The 17,631-nt window shown below is 40.1% G+C and overlaps 1 protein-coding gene across 2 annotated transcripts in view; it reads right to left on the reverse strand.

The window, feature by feature from the left end:
- Positions 1-17,631, reverse strand: part of ADAMTS17 (ADAM metallopeptidase with thrombospondin type 1 motif 17) — a 166,376-nt gene that overhangs the window by 135,778 nt on the left and 12,967 nt on the right. For both annotated transcript variants that reach the window (XM_085234376.1, XM_085234375.1), the window contains exon 4: positions 7,130-7,302. In XM_085234376.1, the coding sequence (XP_085090502.1) occupies positions 7,130-7,302 (173 nt within the window). The remainder of the gene's footprint in view (positions 1-7,129; positions 7,303-17,631) is intronic.

Raw genomic sequence — 17,631 nt, forward strand, 5'->3', positions numbered from 1 at the left:
CACTGCTTGCTCTGAGCATCCTTTAAAGTTTCTAGCCATAAAATAGCAGCATAGCAGATAAATTCTTATCAGTAAACCTAATGGATTATGAGCTTTCCACCAAAAGAGACAAGCTGCCTGCCTCTAGACACTGCACAGATCGATCCAAACACCACTGACTTCAAAAGGTACCTTTCACTGACAGAACCTGCATAGTGTTGCTGGAAAATGTACCTTGTCATTTCCAAAGTTGTCAGTCCCTCATCCTTTTCTCTTCTCCATCCAAAGGTTAATTTAATTTTATTTGTATTTGCATCTACCAACAATTGGAGAAGCACTGGACACTGCTGGCAGTAGCAAAAAAATGGATACTAAACAAAAAAGTCACTGGATATGCAGAAAAGGCTTTTGTTTGCATGTTTATTCAAGCTTTACATGTTGATTTTCTTAAATGGGTGCAAAAGAAGCCCCGTAGTCATGGTGGTATTTGTTGTGCAGTAGGAACAATCATCTTTTACTCTATTAAGAGATTCTGGTAGAAGTGGCTGTTCTACTTCAGTACAACCAAAGCATTTAAACATTATGCCACCTAGGGAAGAGACAGAGCCTCTCTTATCAGAGATCTGGCAGCTAGTTCCTTTCTTCCCCTACTCTAAATGCTTCAGAGGCTGAACAAGACCTTTCAGCCCATGGGCTTTGACTGGATTAAGAGGGAGAGACAGAAGTTTGCTTTAGTGCAGTAAGACCAGCTCCTATATAGTTTAAATCAGTACTTTAATGCACGTACAGATAAGTATACTGCAAATTGCCTAACGTCACAGTGCTGAACTTAAAAACTTTGATGATGACAGATCGCTCATCATCATTGAAGAATAAATTTGGGTGTACTGGCAAGAATAATTTGTTTACTCCCCAGCAAATTAGCCTAACAAATAAAAACCTAAACTGTCTCAAAGCATTGTGTTTAAGTCTAGAAGGAACCTCACTGAGAAAGTGACCAGTCCTTAAATGACTTGACAAAGAAGTACAAGACTAAGTTCAGTACAGGTGAATCATTACATTTTGGCTGCACATTGACAACATCAAATCAGACTATTCAAGGTAGGTTGTGACCATTATTATGGAGCCCCAGAGTCCATTTGAAATAAAAATTCATAGGTCTTTCCTGCTTGAAATCAGACCCCATCGTGGCAATGACCACCTTCTGTCCTTCTTCCCTAGCCTACAAGAAAATCATTCAACAGTTTAAAGGCTGTTCACACAAAGCAACCAACTGGCTACCATCAGCACATGAGCTAACAGTACCCTGTGAGATGGCTGAGATAATTGGTACCAGGGGAGGAGGAATGGGATTTCCCAGTGCAGATGTTCTCAAGATTTATTGCTGCACAGACAGCATGAATTTATAGAGACTGACTCATAGACACCTCCCTTCCCACTCGCAATACCATGGGCCACCCTTCCCCAAGCTTGCAAATGCATTATCACACATCCTTGTGGCCATGGGAAAATAAAGAGTATTTGGGGTATTTTAGAATCTTTTAATTAAATGAGACAGCTAGGAACAGAAGTCAGCTGCATGAAACCCACTAACAGTTTGCTAAACTCTGCCATGGAACAAGATCCAAAAGTTACTGTTTCAGGTTACCACTGCAGCACCAGAGAGCAGTTCAGCTGGAACAGAAAGGAAAGTTCTTGCTCACTGGACTGAAGGATGTGATAAAAAACTGTCAATGCAGCTGAAACAGTCAGGAGCACCAGTGTCCCTGTTGAATGTAAACCATTAGTATAACTTCCATTCTACGAAGCCCAGATAAAGTACTTAGTAAACAGGCATGGTAGAGTCTTAGAAAATAGAACAATGGAAGAAGAGTTGCAGCAGAAAAAGAATAAAGCTCATCTGACATCTCCCTTCGTACATATTTCCCTGACACAGCCCTGCTGCAGAGAAGGCCCTCGAGAAAAGAATGAAGCCCAAATCACCTTTCTTCTCCTCCATCTGCATTCCTCCTGCCCTTCTAAGTCCTTATAGTTTTGACATCGACAGAACAGAATAAATGCAGTTTTAGCACAAACAGTTCAGACTTGCCCCAGCATGCACAAAGTGCAACCCAGACATGAGGAATTGGGCTAAGAGAGGAACTAAACTACATTAGTAAAATTTTTTTTTTTTTTTTTTTTTTTAAATTCTCAAGAGCTTCCTCCGCAGGTGGATGGTAGGAAGGAGATGCATGTGTTTTAGATGTTCAGCACAACAACCCTGAGGGTGAATGGCTTTTCTTTTTTTTTTTTCCCCCTCTTTAATTCCCCACCACATTCTTCTTCCTTTTTCTCTACCTCACCTCCTCCCCACCCCCCAACCTTGCATTCAAACTCCAGCCTTCCCATTTCATTGGCTGCTGGGAGGTATTTGGACAACAGGAGCATTAGTTGGGTTACTGAAGTTGTTTTTCACTTGTCTTGAAAAGCACTATAGGATTTCTAACATCTACCTGAAGCCAAGCTTTCAAATTTCCCTATTAAACATTATAAAGAAGAGCATATTCATTTTCTTTACAAGATACAGTTGATTTATTTATTTTTTTTAATCTTGGGACTGCTGGAGAGAAATCTGTAGAAAGTGATCAAACATCCATATATTATTCCCTTATGTTCCATTCCAATAATGAAAATTCTAGATCAGAACAAGAGAGTTGATTATCAGCAGCAGCTCTTTTACGTGCCAGCCCCCAAGAGCAGGAGATGTAAATCTATCAATGCGTGCATGATAAAAATGTTTTCATCTGCTTCTTCAACATAGAAAAATCTCTCACGGGGAAAATCCAAGACGAAAAACGAGCTGTGGAGTGTTAAAGAAGGTTTCAGAGAGTAAAGCAGTATTATTCCTCAAGAATAACATAAAAAACTTTCCCTCTTAATTGCATCCAAAAGATCACTAACTTCAAGTTACTGCTTGCTTCTGCAGAGGGCCTTCACACTAATCACACAGCTTAAAAACAGCTGCAGGAAAACTAACACGTATAGTAACTTATCCCTGCATCCCTGTGTGCTCTGCTCTCTCAGAAAAAGGCACGTTCAGTTATTCCAAAGCTCCAAAAATGCACTTTTATCTAAGAATCCCACAGCCAAATAAAGCAACTATTAAATTACTATGCCAAAGGCTCTATTTGTGAAGACCTGCCACAGTAGAGGCCAGTATACCTGTCTAAGAGGACAGAGAATCTCCTTTTAGCCTTATTGGCCACTTCTCACAGATTAAAAAAAAAAAAAAAAAAAAGCAGAAAACTGCAAGAAAACTGCACATGTTTAATCTTTCAGAACCTGCTCCTGAACTTAGTCCAAAAATACAGTTTCTGTGAGCAGATTCAGAGAAACAGGAGAGAGACAATGCACTGAGATCTCCTAACTGTAGGCAGAGAAGCCTCGAGTTCAGTTCCCATTCATACATGGCAGAGTACTTTAGAGGGAAACCCTTCTGTGATCTGGGAAAAGCTGTCACACAGCTTCAAACATTAGTTTATTAAATGGAAGGGCTTGCATCTCTACAATGACATTCAGAAACAAGTAACCATGTCATAATGTGAATCTATTCTCTATTCAGGGGGGATGATGGTCAGAACCACATAGTATCGTTAAAAAACACATCACCATTTCTTCCAGGAAGCTCTACCTGGTATTTCTGGATTGCAGAAGGGTTTTGATTTTTTTTTTTTTCCCTTAGGAGTTTCTTCCCACCATCTCCTTTCCCATGTCTCCCCCACACCCCAGATTTTCATTCACCAAAGTAGCAATAAAACAGTATTTTGTAATTTTTTGTAGTTTTCCCTTTCAGAAATTCTTGTAACTTAAATAGATATTAAATATTTGAAGGCAGATCACTTTGCTTAAAACGTCTATAAGTATAAAATGCATTAATAAGACCTCTTAATGCTTGTTTTGTGGTTTGACAGTAAATGTAATGGCTTATTGAGAGGAGTTAATATACCCCTGACCAGTAACGTTCTGTTTGCTTAAATGCAAGCCTTCAAGCCAAAATTAACATTCTGGTTTCTTTTAGAGGCTGCCTGCCATCCTGCAGCGTAGCTGAATAAGCATTGCCTAATATCATGGGGCAAATCCTGTCCCCCAGCTAAGTGTCACAGAAGGCTGGCAAATCTACTGAGGCAGGCAACAAGCAGATATCTCCAGCAGCCTGGCCTTTGCTGCATGGTTACATAGAGCACAACTGATACCATATCAAAGAAAGGCATCAGGAGGATTTTCCCAAAGAAACACAGTTGCCACGTCCCTTGAACTGTAATTTTACAAACAAGGAGCTGACACACACAGATCTGTCATGTCTAGTTTGAGCGCTACCCAAAGAGCGTGGCTGAAAGAGAAGATCAGCTAAGGCTTACCTAAACCACATCTCTTCCTAAAATACATTTTCTAAATTATTCTTCAGCCCCTTTTGATAGTGTGAAGATCTGCTTTCATTACGGCAAATGGAATGCTAAAATTCTCTTTGATTTCCTCAAATTTCACCCTGTTTTATAGCATCATAAAGAAGATTTATGCAATTATGTGATCTACGTGTTTGGCAATTATTATTCCTCAGTATCTTCTGAGCTTGCTGTTCTTTCTCAACCACTTTCCTCAGGAAGGAGGAGCCCTGAAAGGTACTGAGCTTCTACAAGTGGGAAAGCAGGTGGGCAGACAGAGGTGAAGGATGCTGTCAGTGCTCTTTTGAAGGCTGAGAAGCTGAAACAAATTCAAACCCTACCAGACATCAGAAAAACCACACGGATGAGCCCCCAGGAGCAATGACTTAACAGTGGGAAGCATTTCAGCTGGACTTTACACCTTGGGAGATATCAAATAAATGTATCCTCAGCCAGCACTCTTCATCCATGTGCATTCTCTGGTGTCTAATAAAGGGCTGAGCTCACACTAAAGTACCAAAACCTAGCTCACAAGTCTATCAGCTAAATCCATTAGAAATTAAGCTTCAGCAGTTGTTTAGAAAACAGGCCTAGAGGTTCCAACCCATCAGCACAACCTCATATGCAAACTCACACCTAGCAAGAGCAAGCTGATGTTGCTGGGATGTACTACAGGACTTCTCAGCCTAGACAGAGAGCAGCATTTGTGGCTAATTCTAGTTTAGGACTTGGCCTCTCAGTGTACTCAAATGTAACGATTTTGAGGCAAAAATATACAAAAGACAGAGATACATTAACATCTACACTGAAAGAATGGATCTTTTGGTACTAGAACAATCAAGACATGATTAGCCTTAAGATTTAAGAGCTCTCACAGCCACAATGATCTGAAATCCCAACAGAACTGGCAGGCACAATGGCAATGGTTTATTAGCACAGCGACAAAACATTGCAGAGCCAATTTCAGGAGAATCTCTGGGTTCCCAGTACAAACAAAATGTATTCATCACCCCTCAGGAGGTCCCAACATCTGACACATGGAAGAAACTCAGACCTGACACATACGTTACATCTAAGTGTGCATCAGGCTAAAGAGTGACTTAAGAAGCTGATTTGTTCCGAGATGAACTTACATCCCAACTGCTCACTGCAAAGCTAATATGTGAATTTAGAAGTTTGGGAGACAAGGACTTTGAGAAGGATAAGGCTTTTGTGCCTCTAGCAAATACATCCTTAAACATTGGAAAGCCAGTAGAACCTGAAAGGATGGTCACAAGAATGGATTTGCTGAAAGAAGACATTTCCTACAAACCAATCCAACTAAATCAAGGAATGCAATGATGTTCTATTAAGTGACTATTGTCACAGCATGCTATAGGGCAAAATAAAAGGTAGAGGAAGGGACAGAGAAGCAGCTCATTAATGGAAAAGACTAGTTAAAATACTTGCTTAATCAGCAAAGTATTACACTACAGGAGGGCTCCCTCACACCAGTGCTTGGTGAAGAAATATAAAACCTCTTAAAAAGCTCTTCTGTCCCATGGCTGGGCTAGGCACTGAGCAGCTGTCATTCATCTCTTCACTTGGAAGCATGATCAGTCAATTACTGTTAAGAGTTAGTTTTGTTGTTTTGTTTTGTTTTTTCCCCCCAAGCCAATTTACTGCTCATGAACAACAACAGAGCTGTAGTCAGGAGAATGAACTGTTCCTGGATTTTACAATAGCATGGGCACAGGCATACAAACTTCCTTCAAGATTTCCTTGAGCAAGTGCCTCTGGAAGGACCCCTGCTGTCTCTAAGCAGAGCTTTCAGCATCCACATCTAATTTGGCAGTTATCTTTTTATTGTCACTGCCAACAAGTGAGTGAGCAAGCATCCACTGTGAAAGATTGCGTTTCCTTATCAGCTGAGGGCGATTACTTCTAGGACAACTAACAAATTAACACCCACACTCCATACGTGCTCAGAACTTTGAAAAGCTCTTGCCACTCGTGGGAGATTTCCTGCAGAATTCCTAAAATTATTCTAAAGCTCAACTCCACTGACTACTCAGAAGCACAAGCAGCAACACTTCATGCTTCAGAAGTAATCCAGGGGTAAAGAGAATGGAATCAGCTGAAATTCCTATTGGCTGGTAGTTTGGTATTGAGTTTGACATGTTTTTTACAGCAAGGGAGGCAGCCATTTTTATTATGTAAAAAATCTGAGTTAGGTACTGTCTCTAAAAGACTTCAAGTCAAGCTAGTTCGTCTGCTGTAAATCAATACAAATCTCTTGTCATCAGTAACAATTTAACTGCCTCTTACGACAAATACACACTGGGAAATATAATCTATAGAAAATGATGATAATAAAGAAGAATAAGATAAGAAACATGTCAGGTGAGACCATTTATCCATTCTGGGGACCTCTCTTCCAAGGTAAACTACAGGAGTACAAAAATATGGCAGAACACATCACTCCTGAGTAACCATGGAATACTTCCCAAATGAAAACTTGCAAGGTCAGTTTCAAATTAGCTTTCATATTGTAATGTTATTAGACAAATACAGGGAATCACACAGATGAGGGAGAAGTGAGACGTAACATGAGAAAAATAAAACCCTTCCTCGTACCTCAAAGTCAAAACAGTTGCCCAGTACAGTCATCAAGAAAGCCAGCTCTAACCTACCCTAGATAAAATCCGTTTACTCCTGCTTCTACTTTTGACAATAAAGTGCATACTCACCATATTCATAACTGTGAGGATGAATCTTTGGGCAGCCTCTGCACCATGGTATTGGACCATATCAGCATCTGCCACCACCAGAGTTTCTACCGTGTACTCATTGGTAAGCCGAATGGCGTTTCTTCTCTCTCTCCAGTCACTGGTTGATTTCATCTTCTTTTGCCTCTTCTTTTCTAAAAGAAAAAAATTTATCAGAGAATTCTATAGCTGGCAAGTCACAGTAAAATGTTTATATTCTTTTCAGCAAACAGGCTTACACAAATTCAGATTTCAATGACTTTAATTAAAAAGTTATTTGCAGATTAAAATAAGTAACTTACACATTCCGCTGCAGGTACTTTTTTTTTTTTTTGTGAGTAGATCTATATGAAATTACTAGATTTCGTGAAAATATGAAAGAAGATGGGAAAAAAAAACAGAAAAGAAATACCTGTAATTCAAACCAAGAAGTCAAGGCACTTGCAAAAATTTCAGAGATTGGAAGTCCTGCTTGTGAAAAAAATAACATTCCACAACAATGTAATTCCACTACAAGTTCTAAGAAAGGAAAAGTCTGCTGAAGAAAACTTCAGGATAGGAGAGTGCATTGTGGGATGCAACACACTGTAGAAATTTGCAGGCTGTTCTAAGCCAAGGAAGTTGTAAAATATTCCTGGAGTCACTATTTCAATCAGCTTCCTTCTAACTTGCTACCAGCGTTACTATAGCAATTTAACAGAACACAGAGTATGACAAAGACGAAGCTCTAATCACTTTTTTTTTATATATAATTAAGTCAGATTGTTTTGGAACATGTGTTATTGGCCAACTGCAGAAGTCTCTGGATAAAACCCAGAAGTGCAGAGGGTCAGGCTAGATAAGACCATTTCAAGCTTTCTTTGCTCATTTGTTGCTATTGGCATGAGCACCAGCACCAGCAGCTGCAGTCATTGGCCACCTACGTGCAGAGAGCTCACGTGCCTCTTTCTTGTGGCACAAATACCAAAAGCAGGGAATCTCTAAATGAGCTGATCCTTACTGGTCTTAAGTTTTAAGAATCTGAAGTATGACCCACGCTAACGACTGCAAAATAAAGCATTAGGTCATCTACTGCTAACACAAAAACTAAAACACATCAGTTAAGTTAAACCTCCTCTCCTCCAAAATGAGAGATTAATACATTAGTAAGTCAACCTGTTTTAAACTGAAAGGTGAATGAACTGTTTCACAGCTCAAAGACAGATGTGCAAAGCAGTTGAGACATGAACAAAGGAGAAATCAAGCTCAGATCTGAAATTGTATCAACTCCATCTCAGTCACAAGAAATGTATTCATGTTTTCAATTGTAAAATGAAAGAAAAGCAAATGAAGTCATTAAAACAAATGTATTTTACAGAAAAAATACAAATGCCAAGGCTTCACGGAAATTATATCTGCTTATTGCTCAGCCTGCAGTGTACTATGGATAAGATGTTGACACTGCTGTTAGCACCAATTTCTTCCAGTGAAAAAGGGAGCAGAACATAGGAAAGGTCTCGAAACACTGTAAAGGTAACAGTCAACACAAAGTGACACAGAATAAAACATTCTGGATGACCAGACAGATACATCATCTCATTACACGTGCTGCTTGTTCCCCAAAGCAGTCCCTTAGTTCCTTTCTAGTTTTCTGCAGACTTATTTTGAGACCTTCTCTTAGTAAGCAGCACAAACAAGGGGCACTGATCTAAGCTCAGCTGGTAAGTAGGCTGTGGGATCATTGTCTTACATAACTGTGCTTGAATTTCCCAACCTGGTAGACGCTCTAGCATCCAGATCCACAGTTTCCCAGACCTCCTGGTATTCAAGGTGACCATCTCTATCAGTTGTAGCTGTCCCAAAGCCATGATGAAATGGATGCTGTCTTTTTATCCCATTTTCTGACTTGTCAATAGGCACATCTGCAAACACCCATTCCATCCCTGTTCTCAGTTGTCTAGCCAGTCATTCCAGCATTGCTCTGTAACGTGCTTTTGTGCTCAAGGCATCAGCTGTCAACACTTGGTATATATTTTAAACTGAGACAGCGACTATGAAATTTGATTTCAATGTTTTGAAAAAGGGTTTGGAAATATTCCCCCTGGGTCAGACAAGACAGGCAGGAGCCTCTCGACAAGAGGAAAAAAAATCCTGAGGTGCTCATAAATAATGAGAGCTAGAATCAAAGATTAAAATTATCAAGTTTCAAGGCTTCTTTTGACAAGGACTGCAGTCAAAGCTGCCTCAGAACAGGGAATCTGTATATTTCTAAGTGCTCAAGAAAGGTAAAAAAAAAAAAAGAAAAGAAAAGAAAAAAAGCATAGAAACTATTAGAAAAAAGGAAAAGTGAGAACACCTTTAACTTGCCAGACATGAAATAGAGAGGATTTCACCAACTTCTGTGAAATAGCCCCCATGCTCTTTTTTTTTGTTTTTCATTTTGTTCTATTCCATTCATGGGCCCATACCTCCTTCCCTCTGCAGAACTGCATCTTTCGCTGCAGGATTTTCAAGGTTATCATTTAAATAATGGGGAGGTGCAGGGTGGGCTTGGAAATCAGAGAAGCAAAAGATCATTCCAGTAAGAACACTGACTCTCCAGGTCTTGCTGCTGCCAACCAGAACCTTTTTGGAAACAGCAGAATTCCTCCATCAAATTCTTGCTTTGCTAACTCGCTGCTGTTTTCAGCTGGTATAAATTTCTTCCCTCCAGAGAATCTCGTTCTTAAGAGGATCTAGGCCTTCATTCAAATAAGTCTCAGCCTGACCTTGAATATGTAATGAAAAATGCTTTAATTGAAGAAAACAAGTTTAGAGCCCTCACAGTTTCCACTTCAAAAATTTATCTTTGAAGAGAAACCACTTTGGCTGTAAGGAAGCCATTATGCCAGACTGCAATTTGCATTCTGTGGAGAAAAGGTCACACCGTGGTCATTTGCCACGCAACTGCCTGGTGCAGTCCCTCCTCTGGAGGCAGATGAGGGAACTGGCAAGGCTTTGCCCATTCCGCTCAGCTCCTCTTTGGAGAAAGCAGCTGTATAAAACTCTAAAGTGTGATTTCTGGACAGCAGCAGCAAAGGGACCTCTGGCAGATTGCTGGGGAGTCTCGGTTCACACAAAGCCTCTGGACTCCATCCCTTTGTGAGTTTTACTTGAAACTGTGGATTGGCTGCTTTCCACTGGGTGGCAGGGATTAGAACTTGTGTGTGGAAAACTACCACCCCACAGACTCAGCTAGAAACACAGCCAAAGTGACCTAACATCAAGAATCTGGACTCTTACCCTCATTCTCTCCCTAACAGTCTCTAACCACAAGCTTACTGAGAACTTAAGCAGGCAAAGTGCAGTGGACTCAAAGGAACCTCCTAAGAGCTCAGATAGCCATGAATGATACATTACTTAGGAGGTATAGCAAAGCAACACAAACTACTCAAACACAAGTCCCCTCTTTTTATTTTCTTCTTTCAAGTTTGCAAATTCTCTACAAGGTAACTTTTCTTTAGTCTTGTCCTTTCTGCATTCACAGAAAGCTACTTTCTGAGTGGTCTCTATTTGCATCTTCCTGCCTTCCACACACATAAACAATTTTCCAGTGTAATCAAGTGCGTGGACAAAACACAAAACTACTAATTTCATGGATGAACAATCACAAACAGAACAAAAAGAGATAAGATTTACAGCAAAAAGCATTCTGTATCAGAGATATTTGAAGAGGAGCAGATCAGAAACAGTAAAAAAAAAAAAACCTCATTAAACACATCTGCAACTCTTACCTGAGATAAGTGAGCTGCACAGAAGTAGCAAAAATAATAATAAAAATCTCTAGAGCCTCACTTCAGAAACAAACCAGCACAGAGAGATTTGTGATTTATGGACTATGGGCAGAGAAACGCTCCACGAGTATACAAAATCCCAAACTAAAATAAACATCAGCCATTAAAACAAGGATTAAATGCTTGTTGGATTCTTTATTTGAACAAATTGATGTTACAAATTTTGTGGTGCAGATGTTAAGTGTTATTGTGAAGGCATGAGAGGCCATAAAACATGGGCAGCAGGCTGTCAGAGGAGTTTACATTCAGGGGAGCATACATAACCAAACCGTGCACTATTTTAGGAGTCAGGTGTTCCCTGCTTAAGAGCTCAGACAAATTCATGTGAAGTAACAGCTGAAACAGCCAATCTACAGCACAGCACATACATGCTGTGCGTGACTAAGCCCAAGTAACATTCTCTTCTAGCTGTCACTTTGACAGTGTACTACACAGACTATCTGGCCAAAAATTCCACAGAATTCAGGACTGTTAGCTGACGGGAGAAGAGAGGTACACCAGTGGATCCTCAGCATGAAATGCATGCAACATTGCACAAGCTTGCTAGCTGGCTTTTCCTCATAGACTCTACCTCTCCATGACTAGTCATCTACAGAACAAGGTTATATCACCTTCAGTAGTCCAGTAGTCTTTGATATATTCCTCAGTACAGCAAAAAGTAAATAAATGTATAGATAGCCCCTATTCTCTCTTCTATTTTGAAGCCTCAATAAAAAGCTTCTTACATTCAAGTGCTTCTTAAGGCAACCCAGCAGATGAACAATTCCAAAGCAACCACCCCAAATGACCGTTTCCAATTGCACACTGAAAGTTCTGTCTGGTATCTGGCATGTCTCTGCTGTAACTGCAGAGTTCCCACCTTCCTTCCAACAGTATTTCCCATACTCCTCTGAAAAACAATCTTCACTCCTAGCCCTTCAAGTGTATTTCTCCCTTATCTTCCTTTCTGTAATTTTAACTTCCTTGGTATAGTTCCTGGATGCAGTTCAACAAACACCACAAATAAGCAAAATTTCAGAGTCCTCCCAAAAGTCATCTAGTCTACATTTAAAAGAAAAAGATCAGCATACATATATAGCATGTTTTGGACATTGCTATTAAATCCAGATACTGGACTAATTTAAAATAAACGTTCAGAAATAACAATGACTTGATTTCATTTAAAAATTAAAAAGGTAAGGTGTAAAATGGAAACCAAGAAGGAAGCGAGAAAGGAAATGGGGATTAACGGTGGCGTTTACATCTCAGCTAAGAGTAAAAGCAAAATCTAAAGAGAATACAAGCAGGTTTCTTTCTTAGTTTGAATTAAGATCACAGTGTGGGAGGTCAAAAAAAATGTTTATTATTTGCTAAAAATATACCAAGAGAAATGTGCTAAAAGTAAAAAAAACAAACAACAAAAAAAAACCAACCTATTCCTCATGTTTGGGTCTGTCAGCAAAGCTACTTTCAAATATTTCATTGAACAGCTTCTTCAAAAGACTGACAGCACAGCATCACCTCAAAAGCTGTACAGATCAATACCCTGATTTATCCAGTTTGAGGATCAAGCTGCTTATGGTTAGAAGCAAGACAAATGTGAAACAGATCAGAGTTCTGAGTCTTCCAGCAGAGCAAAACCTTTGCTGCAAAAGTCAGCCAATCAAGGATTATGTGCTAGCACAGCCTGAGCTAAAGAAGCAACCAGGATCCTGGGACAGCTCAGACCTGTGAAATCACCATGGAAGTCAACTCAAAACTCATAGGCACTCATCCCTCCACTGGCTCCTGTGGGCATTATATCCAAAGCTCTGTGCAGTGGTTACCTTGCAGCTGCAGTTTTCATCCATACAATAATAGAGAGGTTCTTTTCAAAACACTGATCTCCTGAAGGAAAAAAAAAAAAAAAAAAAAAAAAGAAACCACACTTCAGCTGCAAGGGCCTTGCTTGACACAGTTGTTTCCTTGACACCTTCCTCATGGCATTCACTTCTCAGTGGACACCAGCAAGAACTGAAGAAGGGAACTAAGAACAGACACTAGTGAAGTCGCAGCCACAGCCATCACACCCCAATCTACTTCCAGCCACAGGAACATGCAGCCTCCTTCACCAGCGCCTAATTACAGCAAAACATTTTCCCTCTGTGCTGGACTTCTGTGTATACACTAAAAACTTGGGATTCAAGATGTACAGCAGCTAACTGATGTCAGCAGGATATCTGAAGTTCAAGAAAAAAAAATGGCTGCTCATTCAAATTACAGCTAACTATAACACAGCCTCAGCTGTCCTCTTTATTTTTAAGGCCCAGTGCCACAAAATCATTATACACTTCCAATTTCTTTCTGAATAGAATAGCAGACAAAAGCATGCATCAACAAGTAGAAAAAAAAATAAAAAAATCACTGCATAGTAGAATGATCACTTGCTCTCTAATCCACTTCCCAAAAACACTATTTTTCTTTACATGACCACTTCCATAGCAAATCACAAATTCATGACTATTTGTCTGACACATCAGCAAACAAGAATTTGAGATGGAAGTCATGAACTCTGTGTTCCATCCAAAACATCAGGGAGATCTTATTACAAGGATTGTTACTGAAGCTAGCCTGTGGCTTAGACGCATCAGTTAAAACTTTGTTCTCCTGTAAAACAGTCATCAACACGTGTTAGGATTCTGTCTTTCATGAAAGGTCAATATAGTACAGGACAGGCACTATGACCTCTACCAGCTCACTGGATCAACTTGTCGGCAGGGCTTCAGAAACTGCCACCTCCTCAACTATGTACGCTCATCTCTTTTTAAAAGCACACCCCTGTAGGCTTTTCAAGCAACTAGAAGCAAGGACTTTCTTGTAAGACAGAGAAAACCTAACGTTACACAAAGCAGGCACATTGAGCATCGTTTAATGGTAAGACTATTAAAGTGGGAATGGAAATACCTGCTCTGTCACTCCCTCTTAGCCTCTGTGGCTTGGTTCCTCCTCCTATATTTGATCTGCTCTGTTACTAGTTGTACTCTGAAGCAGAATTGATTTCCTTTGCTTGTGACAGACACAAAGGTCCCAACTTGCCTGGGGCCATGGGGGAAGATCCTGTAACACAAATATAATTAAGATCCAAATGACAAGGGCTGATATAAGTAAGAGTGAACTCAGAGTCCAAAGTTTTGACCACTTAAAACTTAGCAGATCTGAAACCAATGAAAGCACAGTCTTAATCCCCTTTCAGGGCTTTAGAGACTACAAAACACTTGGCTGCAGTTATGCTGTGAAAAATAGCATCACTGGCCTCCAGGTTTATTTTGTTTTAATGAGTCTTTGGCAAACGTGCTTCATTTACAAAGAATGTTTTCACAACTTTCAACGCTACCAATCCTAAGGTATGGTAGCTCAACTCCAGTCACTTCTGCTGAGGGTGAAAGAGTCCAGGTTTACCAAACCAGGAGCTCTGCACTTACAGCCTGGCCCCACTATTGCACCTATATCTTGAGAGGTAGCACAGACCTCCTCAGACACCAGTCAATTCATTTCTGGTGGTATGAAAAGCCAGTAAAGAATGCAGTTTATCTGCAATAAATGTGTTGGATCTGCAGGTCAAACTGAAGTGAAAAAACAGTGTAATAGTTATTTTTAATCCCTTATATATACACACGTCAAACTACACAGGGAACAGATCACAGAAAGAAACTGCCAATTCAAGGATCAACTTGTCAGAGCCAAAGCCTCACAGTACTTCAGCCAGCTCAGACTTAGTAGATCTAATCTTTAAATAAAGAACGTGCTTGAGAGTTAGGAGGTTAGAAGTTGTAGCCCAAACAATCTTTAATTTTTAATGCTTTCAGTCTTGGATACTCAGTTTGGGACGCATATTAGCTGATGATTCAGAATTACAAACTACCTCAAAGGAAGCTTAGAACTTTTGAATGGAGGCAAAACCTTCCACAAGGTGTTCCCATCTTGGCCACACAAACATGTAGGTGCCCAACACATAGTTGTTTTCATATGTAAGATCCCAAGAGATCTGCTGAAGGTCACAAGTCAAGAAACAGCAGGAAGCAGAGTCAGCAGAGTTCCAATTTCCAACTCTTGGCTCCAAGCCTGAGCTATGATTTATGACAATATGGAAAAAACGAAGACAGCTAAAAGGTAAGCAATGCATCTTAGTCTGCCTGGAGCCACCTGTCTGCCTTCCTAGCCAAAATGACCACTGGAATAGCCATAAACATCCTCAGAGAAGGATGGTGTACATCAGACACTCTAGCTCATTACTATCTGCCAGTTTAGATATCAAGTTCCAGTGGAAACTAGCATCAATTTTTATCAGGAACCAAGTGAAGGAGCAGTACGTTCTACTTCAGCAGCTGCTCTGGAAAAGGAAGAAACCCATTAACTACACATATTTGTACAACTTTTTTGCACCTTGACAGTAGACGAAGAAAAACCTGGAGCCCCTTCTACTCCATATTATCCATGCTGTCCTTGTGCTGAGGGCTTCATCCAGAACAAATCAACAACACAATTTCCCTTGCCATATGTGATGGAAAAGGCCACTTGAATGGTACACTGCTCCAAAAGGCTGCTGTTTGTCAGCCGTAAGGAAACAATCACACACTTGCTGGGGGGAAAAAAAAAAAAAAAAAAAAAAAAAGACTCCCTGCTTGGAAGACCAGGGACATGGAGAAACCGAAGGATTTACCCACACACAAGACATACTCCCATAGTAACATCCTGGAAGATCTAATTACTGATACAGGGAATACATCAATACTTGCAAACACTTAATTACATTACATCTTCTGCGTTGTTGAAACCCTTGCTTTAATTCTTCAATAGATGCTTCCTAATATGGACTAACACAGGTTAGTCTCTATTTTTAGTGCACATGTTTTTTGGCCATAACAATGGCTGTTCCAGGCCAAGTCAATCCTGCAGAGAAAAAACATCTAAAAGACAATGATTAAAGATGGGGAAACTCAACATAACAGTAACATGTGTTTAGGATTTATACCTGTTCAGGGAAACCATTCCCTGCATTCAGTACCTGGCACTTAAATTATTGCCAGCTTTGATCAGTTGTTAAAAAGGTTTGCAAAATAACTAGATAGAGAAACAATGCATTGTTATTTTCTGAATTAAAATGCTGATCCTCCTGTGTTTATTTTCCCTCTATTAACTTCTCTCCAGGCAGCACATTTGCATTAAACAAAAACTGGTTCATTCAAGATGACAAAAGGGAGTTTAAAGCAAGCTCACATTCAAGAGTAATTTATGATGTCTACACCATAAACATGAAATAACAACCTACCCTCCAAAGACAAGCTGCTCTCACTCATACTTATGGGCCGTATTTTATATCAAATCCTTTCTACGTAAAGGGACTTTAATGCATCATTGGAGACTTCTGGAAGAGTTACAACAGAACTTACTTTTCCCAAAGAAACAAAATTTTACAACGCAGTTAGAAGAGATTCCTAGGCTTTCGTATCATGGTTTTACTCCATCTTCAACACAGATATTTTCCCCTCAGTAAAAAAAAAAAAAAAAAAAAAAAAAAAAAAAAGCAGCAAAAACCCCAACAACTGTGAAGAACTAAAAAACACAACACAACTTTTACTTAGACTTTGAAGGCATAAGAAATATGTAAAATATATGACCAGATCAGATGAGGTTGTCAGGGAGTTTGTGGAGTCTCTCTCCTTGGAGATCTTCAAGGATCACCAGCACACGGTCCTGGGCAACCTGCATGAGCAGCAGGGTTGGATCAGATGGACCCAGAAGTCCCTGACAACCCAAACCATTCTGCAGTTCTGAGATCTCAGCAAGTGTTAAACTACTGTTTTTCCACACATACTGTCACAAGCAAACAGCTTTATTGTATGTATGTGATCACAGACAGATAGGGCAATGAGAAAAGCCCTGCCTCAGGTATTTTCTAACACTACTCTAAGCTTTAGGGTGTTAATACAGGAGATCATACAGTCCCCCACCAGTCCTTCCTGCTCTGCTCATTTCTTCCCAGTCAACAACTTTTTCTAAAGCATTAGGTAAGGGGAAGGACAGACACTGTTAGAAAACAAATTAGCCCTGCAGCTACATATTGAGCCCAGGAATAAGTTAAGCTTATGCACAGACTTCCAGGCCTAACCTGAGGGCACTGCAAAAGTTACGTATGATGCACTGAAACAGAGGCCTCTTTCTCTCGGCTTGGCTCACACATTGAACAATTCTTATTCATATGTATTAAAGCCTAGAATAAAAACTCCCTGCAGCTCCACTCTCTTTCCAGAAAAATCACTTGTACAAGACCTTTGACAAAAGAGTTGTCAAGCTCATTTTTAAAATCAAAACAGCATGTGATAACAGATTTGTACCCCAAACTCAGCCCAGATTCTTCGGTTATCATCTCTAGAAGTGTTTCACATCAATGGTGCAAAGCTATTTCCCATGTCTCTAATGACGCCATGCTTCAGAGCTAATGAATCCCAACCTTCCCTTCCTTCCCCCTCACAGCATATGCACCTGGAAATCTTCTAATGGGTTTTCTGTTAGCCTCACAGGGGCTCATGTTCATGCCTGTGCAGAAACATGCACTGTGACTTGAACTCTTCCTCCTGCTGTATGACAGGTGATAAAAATACTACAGATACACATATCATATGACTAACACTAGCACCTGGCCTATGATGGCTG

Source organism: Meleagris gallopavo, chromosome 12 (assembly GCF_905368555.1).
Source record: "Meleagris gallopavo chromosome 12, MGAL_WU_HG_1.1, whole genome shotgun sequence".
NCBI lineage: Eukaryota > Metazoa > Chordata > Aves > Galliformes > Phasianidae > Meleagris > Meleagris gallopavo.